A 7,814-nucleotide genomic window follows, 5' to 3' on the forward strand; every position below is an offset into this window, starting at 1 on the left:
GTGTTCTTTAAGGTTGTATTTTGTATCTGTGTGTCCTGCTTTGATGATTCTACATCCCTCTTGGTTGACTTGTCTTTTGTGCTACTTGTGAACGGATCCAGTGCATTGCAGGGTCTGGGAGTCCTTTTTGATTTCTTCTGGGCCTACTGGCCCCTGTCAGTGTATGGAAGCTGAGGCCGGTGGGCTGGAGGCATAGCTGCTTTCCTATTTTTGGCCACTCCCATTAAACAAACCAGGTCCCACAATTTCTTCTCTCAACTGCAATTAGTGGGAGAAACTGTGGCTACATAACTGTTAACACCTGGCCTCCAGCAAGCACGAGATCCCAGTTCACAGGGATACTACGGCAGGTATAGTTCCCCGGAGGATGACGGAACAGTAGCAACTAGGAAAAGGCATATGCATGGATGTCAAGACAGGGATTGCTGGAGCATTGACTGTTCTGTACCTTAGACAATGGCTTCGTCCCAACCTTAAAGGTACAGTGCCCCAAAGGAGACACACCTGCACAAGCTCGCAACAGAGCAGCACATTCCACAGCCATGTCCGGTATGACTTCCAGCTGATCTGAGCAGCTCGATATACCTGGGGATGGGAGCCAATCAGCCATTTTACCCACCCATTCTCTCTGTGCAACTTCCAGATGGGGAGGTTGCTCTCTGCTGTCTTTGTGTGCTTGTTCTTGTATGTGAGTGTGTGTGTGTCCACTGTCTTGCGTCTAGCTTTATTTTGCTAGTCTATTGCCTCAGCGATAGAAAGCTCTTCCAATTGCCCTGAATTGCTGCCCCAAACTGCTGTTGAATGAGTGGGGAAGGTGGGAAAAAGCAAGAAAGTCAAATGCAACCCAAATGCATGCTGTCTTGCTTTGCTTTTTTCCCCATGAAGCGAGAGGAAAACTTGCACTTCCAAAGGTTTCGAAAGCCGTGGAGATTCTCTGATCTGAGGCTTTGTGAGTTTGAGAAAGGGGAAAACATGAACGTTATGGAGAACCCAGCCCAAAGGGAATGTACTCTTAATGTGAAGGAGACCACAAGCGTGTAAACAGGCAGCGACAAACTGAGATCTGAAACTAGGTCTGCTACGGAGGGGTCTCTCAGCTGCAACAGGGAACCCATGTTCCTCTCAAAGGGCACCCTTATTATCATTGACCCGTTTCTCACAAGGAGACAGAAGTACGAAGTCACCAGATGCACAAATCAGTAGGAATTTAATATGGATCAAGTAAAACAACATAGACAAGCAAAGGACAGTAAAGAGTGCATTGGGCAGAGAATCAATGGGATTCTGGGGGCGAGGGTATAATCGGGATGGTCTCGAGCTCCTGATTTCTGAGACCCCCCTCCCCAAAGATGATTGTCCCTTTCAGGATGAATGCACAGGAATTTCGCAAATGTATCCAGTCGTGATCTTACAATCTCCATCTGCCCAGCTTAATAATTCTGTAAAAAGAAAGAGAAGTGAGTCAGTCCAAGGAAAAATCCTGGTTGTTCTCTGGTAGCAACAGCTTCTCTGGAAGAACAGACCCTGCATATTTGTCTGGGTGCCTGAGTTTTCCCTCAGCATCTCAGTTTCAACGATTCCATGTTTCACACAACCCACTGACTCTTGTCAATCCTCTGGAAGAGGGGAGAATGAATGGAGCTACACAAATGCCTCCCTGGAAGAAGAACTTGAAATCACCAACCGCCATCTACAAGACCGGGCCATTTCTGATCCGACCCATCTAAAACAATGGAAGTAAGAACATAGTGGAGGTTTCTTCCAGATCGCTGAGTTGCAGCTGGCCCTCCAAGGACTAGAGTCCGATTTGGTTGGTTTCAGACTTTCCTTCAAGGCAATAGAACAATGTATTCATTTCCTTATTTCATTTATACTTTGCTTGCCCTGCTGAGATCCAAGACAGATTACAAAGTTTGAGGAAAAAAAGAACACAGTAAACACACAACGCACTATGAATAAAATTACCTTGCACCATTAGAAAACCAAGTGCTAAAAATCAGAGTGTATACACAATATCAACAATATGTCACCTATAGAGGCTTATTAAGACAGAAACAAGATTTTCTAACCTATCAAAGTTTAACCTATCAAGAAGAAATTAAATCCAGATAAAAAATAACAGATGATGGCAGAAAGATACAGTGGCTACTATATTTCCAAATACTTTCCAGGTGAAGAAAGGAATATCAGCTCAGCAAGAACAGGTGTAAGAGGATTGACAGAATTTGAAAAGGACATTTGGCAGCATAAATAATGCTTATTAGCACGAATATGTAAAGTTTCACTGCATGTATTGGTATATTACTATTTGGTATTGCTTATATATTGATCTTCTGATATGCTGATGACTATGCTGTTATTACTGTACCATTAATATACTGTTTTAGCTGTTGATGTATTTGATAATCTAGATCTAGTTTGATGTATGTTGTTGTGTATTATAATAGTGCTGCTGTTATTACTATTAGTATATTGTTAGGTTTGTAGTGTTAAGTCACCATCTGAAATTTGACTTTATTTTAGTCTTATGTATTTACTAGTCATCATGTTAAAATGGATTTTATTTTCTTATGTTGTTAGGTGCCCTGAGCCCTTTGGGAATAGTGTGGGGTACAAATTAAATTGATGATGATGATGATGATGATGATGATGATGATGAATGTGAAACCCCATAACAAAGAAGATGAAGAACGATATCAGTAAATGGATATATCAGTAAAAGGAACTATATCAGTGAATGGATGCAAAGCTTTGATGACAACATATCCTTCTGAAAAGAGATACATGCAGAATGATTTTTTAAAATAAAATATTAAAAATTAAATTTGCTATGGAAGCCAAGAAGGAGGCAGGTTGCCAGAGAATATCTCAGGAAACTTTGGATACTTAGCCACATTTGCCAGAACAGCATTTGCAACAAAACGGAAAGCAGAAGATTGTCCGAGCTTAGAGAACTGGAGAAAACAAAGCAAGAGAATACGCAACAACACTTCTTCCACCCCTGCCATGCCAAAGTCCAACCCCATCCTCCCCAGAATGGCCTCATCACACCCCCACAGGGACACATGACCGGTGCGTTGCACACAGCACCCCCCACCGTCCCCTCGGAGCTTCGCCTCTGGTGTGAACCCATCCAGAATGAATCAAGAATTCGAAGGAAAATGGAAAATCTATTTCGCATAGTATTTTCAAAGGTAAAATTGGTGATGAAAGGAGAAGCACACAGTCCATTAACAATCTGTAAAGGCTGTAATATTGCTGTCCGGGGGTGGCCTGGAGGCCTCCGGAGGCGAAGGCCAGCCGATTGTCAAGGGGGCGGGGCAGAGGTGAACGGATTGGGAGGCCAAGATTTTTGCAAGGAGGGTGGGGCAATGCGGGGCACGAGGCAGCCAGGACCTCGCCGCAACTGCGGGACGCCCCAGAAGGCCATGCAGGCCTATTTAAAGGGGGCGTGGCAGGCGAGTGAGGCTCCGAGAGGAGGGAAGGAGTTGGAGAGGGTGGAGGTGAGAGTGAGCAGAGGAGAACAAAGGTGCGGACAACGGAGGGCGAGAGTGGGAAAGCAGTAAACAAGACCCCAAGAGAGCAAGAACGGGGGAGGTGACAGAAAGCAAGGGGAAAGACATAGCCACAGAGAAAGGGTGGATCAAGGAGCCGACACAGCTAGAGACTTGGTGGAAAGTTGTAGAGGGAGGAAAGGCATTGGAAGTGGCAGCCCCCTGGCCGAGCGCTACAGGTGAGGGGGGAGAGAAAGGCTGGGGCCAGGCTGCTGGGAAAGGGGAGACTCTGCAGTACAGGAAGCTTGATCCCAGGGGCCAGGGCTACCAGCAACCTGTGGCTAAAATCTTTGACATTTTCATGGCCCCCTAAGACCGGGGCCACAGACGGGGAGAACATCACCCCAGAAAGGGAAGGTGGGACGGTTGACCGGGCCCAGCCCGAGGCAGGGAAGGAAGAATGCCACAATTGTGTTGTTGTTGTGCATTAAAAGTGAACCAGGGGAAAATTGCCTTATGAAATAAGAAAGCTGTCATTTGATATGAAGTCACTGGCGGTGGATGGATGGGCGGGCGCAGAAGCAAACAACAAGAGTGGATTAAGGCCTCGAGAAGACTGAAGAAGTGCCTGAGACAGTGATTTCTATGATCTCTACATTCAAGGGTCTTACTTGAGTCAGGCGTCAGCTGCACACATGAGTGATTGGAGGTGTGGCAGTTTTGGGGCTGCCCTGGAGCCCAATAGGCGATTCGTGGGTTGTAGGAGCTGCCCTTGGTCCATCTCCAACCATCGCACTGAGGGGGGAACAATACAGCACTCAGAAGACAACAGTGGGGCTACAAGAGAGTCCACTGGACTGGCACACCAGGCATGGGGGGACATCCATATGCCCCAAATCTGGCCCTAAACTACAGGGGAAATGCATAGGGTGATCAGAGGTGGCCATATGCCTCATGAATCCCGTTTTCCCTGTGGCCCCTGACTTCAGGTTCTGGGATGGGAACTGCGACATACTCACTCAGGGGCCCCCCCACCCCGGCTGCCTGAGGGAGATCCTGCAGAATCCTCCCACTCTAAAGAACCCCCTACTCAATTATTGGCAGAGGGAGGTGGGGGGAGAAGAGCTCATTGCACTTGGCCATTCCTCATTGCACTTGGTCAGTGATGGTGGAGACCTGTACTGGGCGGGCTTCACCCACTGGGAGCCACACTAGACCCCATAATGGACAGGCCGCAGGCAACATTCATGCCGATGAATCCTCATCGAACTCCCAACATGGAGGTTGCCACTCACAGGGGTGCTGAGTGGGTATGAGTTTTGTACATGGCACCAGCAGGCTGAGCTGATATGATATGAAGTCAGGCGTCAGCTGCACACATGCAGGGAGGGAAGGAGGGAGGGAGGGAGGGGGCGCCGGGATGTGGACTCCCTCTGACAAACGTGGACTGCCTGCCAGTGCCCGTGGCTGTCGCTCCCGTTCTGCCTTCAGTGTTGTCTGCTGAGTTGGAGGCAGCTGTGATGGATTAGTGGAACGGGCAAAATTCAAGCACAGGGACAGGGGACTGGGGCCGTTGCGGAGACCTGCTCTGAACTCACCCCAGTCAAAGTTTGCAATCCGATCCACACATACTGTTCAAGATTCTGGACCAGTCCATGAATGAAGGCCCTATGATCACTGCTGTGGATGGACGAAAGGTGGCCATAGCGACTATAACTCTGGCATTCGCCCTGCGGGAAAGAGAAAACCTGGCAAATGGAGGGGCTTCCCAAATCCCCTTGAGAGGAACGGGGCAGTAAGCGGATGCCATCAGAGCCTGAGAGAGAACCAAGTGTGTCATGGGCACTCCTCCTCCTGGGAAGGGATGCCAGCTGGACTTTGGCCTTGTCCTCTGGCTAGAGCGGGCTTCACCCATTACAGCCTCATTAATATCCCTTGAGCCCTTTGATGGTGAAGGGGGTTTAGATAAATAAACAAGCAAGCAAATAAAAGGGAAGCAAGTTTGGCAAAGTATTGAGTCTCACCTCTGCATCACTGAATGACTTGGGGCCATCGAAGTACCTGTAGCAGTAAAAGCCCCAGGGGGTCCAATCGTTGTTGCACAATGTATCCCGAACTTGGATGTATTCAGCTTTCAGGAAGTTCAGGTCTTCCGGTCCGTCGGTGGGCGCAATCCCTTCCACGACCTCCACAGGGCTGCCGCAGGACAGCCAGATCAGATGGCAGAGGAAGAGGCCGCAAAGGGTCCTGGGTCCCATCTTGGTCCTTCTCCTGTGAAGGGAGCATTCAGATTGAAATTCACAGGAAGCATCTTGGTTGGAAATGACGCTGCAGGTCCTCCCTTTTGGTTCTGGACTGCAGAAAACAAGAAGAAGACCACCACCAAACCAGTGGTCCATCCATCCCAGCATCCCCCTCCTTGCAGAGGACAACCAGAAGCACAGTTTCATGGGTTCATGGGGTGGGAACAAGAGATGTTTCTCCTGCATTGGCCATTCCTCCTTCCCCAACCAAGGGACTTGAACATGGCTTCAACTTCCCCCCAAGTGCAAGGGACTCTGGGAAGTGTAGTTACCAAGTACCTGGCTGGGGGAAAGTAGAAGCAAGGCAGAGTGTAAGATCATCCACGTGAAAATGCTACCCTAGGCAGGGGAGAGGAGGCCTGGACGCCATGTCTTGTAAACGTGGGCTTCACAAGGTAGGAGAAAGGAGCGAGAGAGACCTAGCTGAGGGTTTCCCTCTCCTCATCCCCCAAATGTCTGGAGGCAGATGAAAGTTCATGGCTGGGGGGGGGGTGGCGAGGAGATCGGGGAGGAGGGGCAACATCAGGGATCTTCAAACTCTGAAAGAAACAGGTATCTTAAAGTTTTAAAAAGTTAAACAACCCAGGTACTTGAAAACTTTCAAAATGAACCCCTGAAAGCCACAAGAGCTCAAACCCGGCTCAAGCATTCTGTTGCTGCGGCCTCATCAATATTCTCCCTCGAGTAGACCGCTGAGAGGAGGGCGAGGCAGAAGAGTTGTGATAAAAACTATGCAAAAGCAACAGAAGCTACCTAGGAGAGAGAAAAGGACTCAGCAGAAAAAAACAGGAAACCACACAAGAAAATACGGGGAGAAAAACAGGAGGAAAACGAAAATAACCAAGTTGAAATTGGCAGCTTGGGAACAGACTGTCACTGTTGCTGGTAAGGGGCATCCACTGCTCTGATTGTGAAGAAGGAACAGGCAGGGAGCTCTTCAGGCTGGGCTGGAGAAGAACTTGGCATCGCAAAGCTCTCTTGCGTCTCACGGGGCCTCTTCTGTGCCTCAGGAATACAAACTTCAGGGATGCAAATAATTATGACGAAGTTTCTCAAAGAACAGATCTGGCCTTAAGAAAGGGTCTTGCTCCCTATGCGGAGATTGCAATGACCTCCTCGGACCTCCAATACTTCCGGGAACTACAGAGGGACCCAGCCCTTGACGTCCTGATTCCAGTTGCAATACCCCCAGGCCATCTCTAACGGAAGACATTCTCTGCACCTCAGTCCTCTATGAACAGAATACAATAAACTAGCACAAATGAAGGAATCCCTTAGGCAGTAACCTGAAGTATCTCTTCTCTTATCCCTACCACTGCAAATAAAATAAAATAAATCTCCCCTGCTCTCCCATCCAGCTCAGAGTTTGAGCTGCACTACAAATGACATTTCCGTGCTCCATTAAGAGCTCAACCTATTTCCCACGGAGAACGACAGAGAAAGATCGAGGACTCACCTGTATGTCCAATTGCAAACTCTGGTCCCTCTGTCCAGTGGAGAGCAATCTGAGAAAGCTGTGAATGTCCTCTGGCATTTATGCACCCTGATGTTTGCAAGACCTCTGCTGGAAAGGTCAAGGAGGGAACAGCATCAGATGCCAAACCCAGGGACCAAATTCCCCAGAAAACAAATAAAGATGAGCCAGGAACTCACAATGCTGAACTCCCTCACACCAGGGTCAGGGGCAGATCCATCCTGTGGTCATCTGAGACAGACAGCGAGATAACAGAGCAGGAGGACTTGGCTGAATGCCCGTTTGACTCCCACTGAGAACTCTGCTGCCTGTTGACCCGGAGACTGTAGCAGCCCCTCTACTGAGCAGAATCCCAAACCCACCCTGGTCCTTCCGTGGCTTCATCTGTAGGGACCTCCCCCAGGCATCCCAGAGGACCACATCATGAACCACATCGAATGTATGACCCATATTTGTAGCTTTAGGGCTGGGTCTATCAGGGGTCTGCAACCTGCGGCTCTCCAGATGTTCATGGACTACAATTCCCATCAGCCCCTGCCACTA

General features: G+C 48.7%; 1 protein-coding gene across 1 annotated transcript; it reads right to left on the reverse strand.

The window, feature by feature from the left end:
- Positions 1-1,188: 1,188 nt before the first annotated feature.
- Positions 1,189-7,565, reverse strand: LOC125435938 (snaclec coagulation factor IX/factor X-binding protein subunit B-like). The gene is made up of 5 exons (XM_048502465.1): positions 7,254-7,565; positions 5,519-5,765; positions 5,093-5,224; positions 4,166-4,289; positions 1,189-1,439 (listed from the first exon to the last, which is right to left on the reverse strand). The coding sequence occupies exons 2-5, from the start codon at positions 5,750-5,752 to the stop codon at positions 1,363-1,365; spliced, it is 567 nt and encodes a 188-aa protein (XP_048358422.1). The 5' UTR covers positions 5,753-5,765; positions 7,254-7,565; the 3' UTR covers positions 1,189-1,362.
- Positions 7,566-7,814: the final 249 nt, after the last annotated feature.

Source organism: Sphaerodactylus townsendi, linkage group LG06, assembly GCF_021028975.2.
Source record: "Sphaerodactylus townsendi isolate TG3544 linkage group LG06, MPM_Stown_v2.3, whole genome shotgun sequence".
NCBI lineage: Eukaryota > Metazoa > Chordata > Lepidosauria > Squamata > Sphaerodactylidae > Sphaerodactylus > Sphaerodactylus townsendi.

Coding starts and splice junctions, on each gene's coding strand:
- LOC125435938 (XM_048502465.1), bottom strand. CDS start 5,752: ATGGGACCCAGGACCCTTTGCGGCCTCTTCCTCTGCCATCTGATCTGG. Junction 5,225..5,518: donor AGTCATTCAGTGATGCAGAG/GTGAGACTCAAT, acceptor TCTTTCCCGCAG/GGCGAATGCCAGAGTTATAG. Junction 1,440..4,165: donor GCAGCTGACGCCTGACTCAA/GTAAGACCCTTG, acceptor TTCTTTTTACAG/AATTATTAAGCTGGGCAGAT.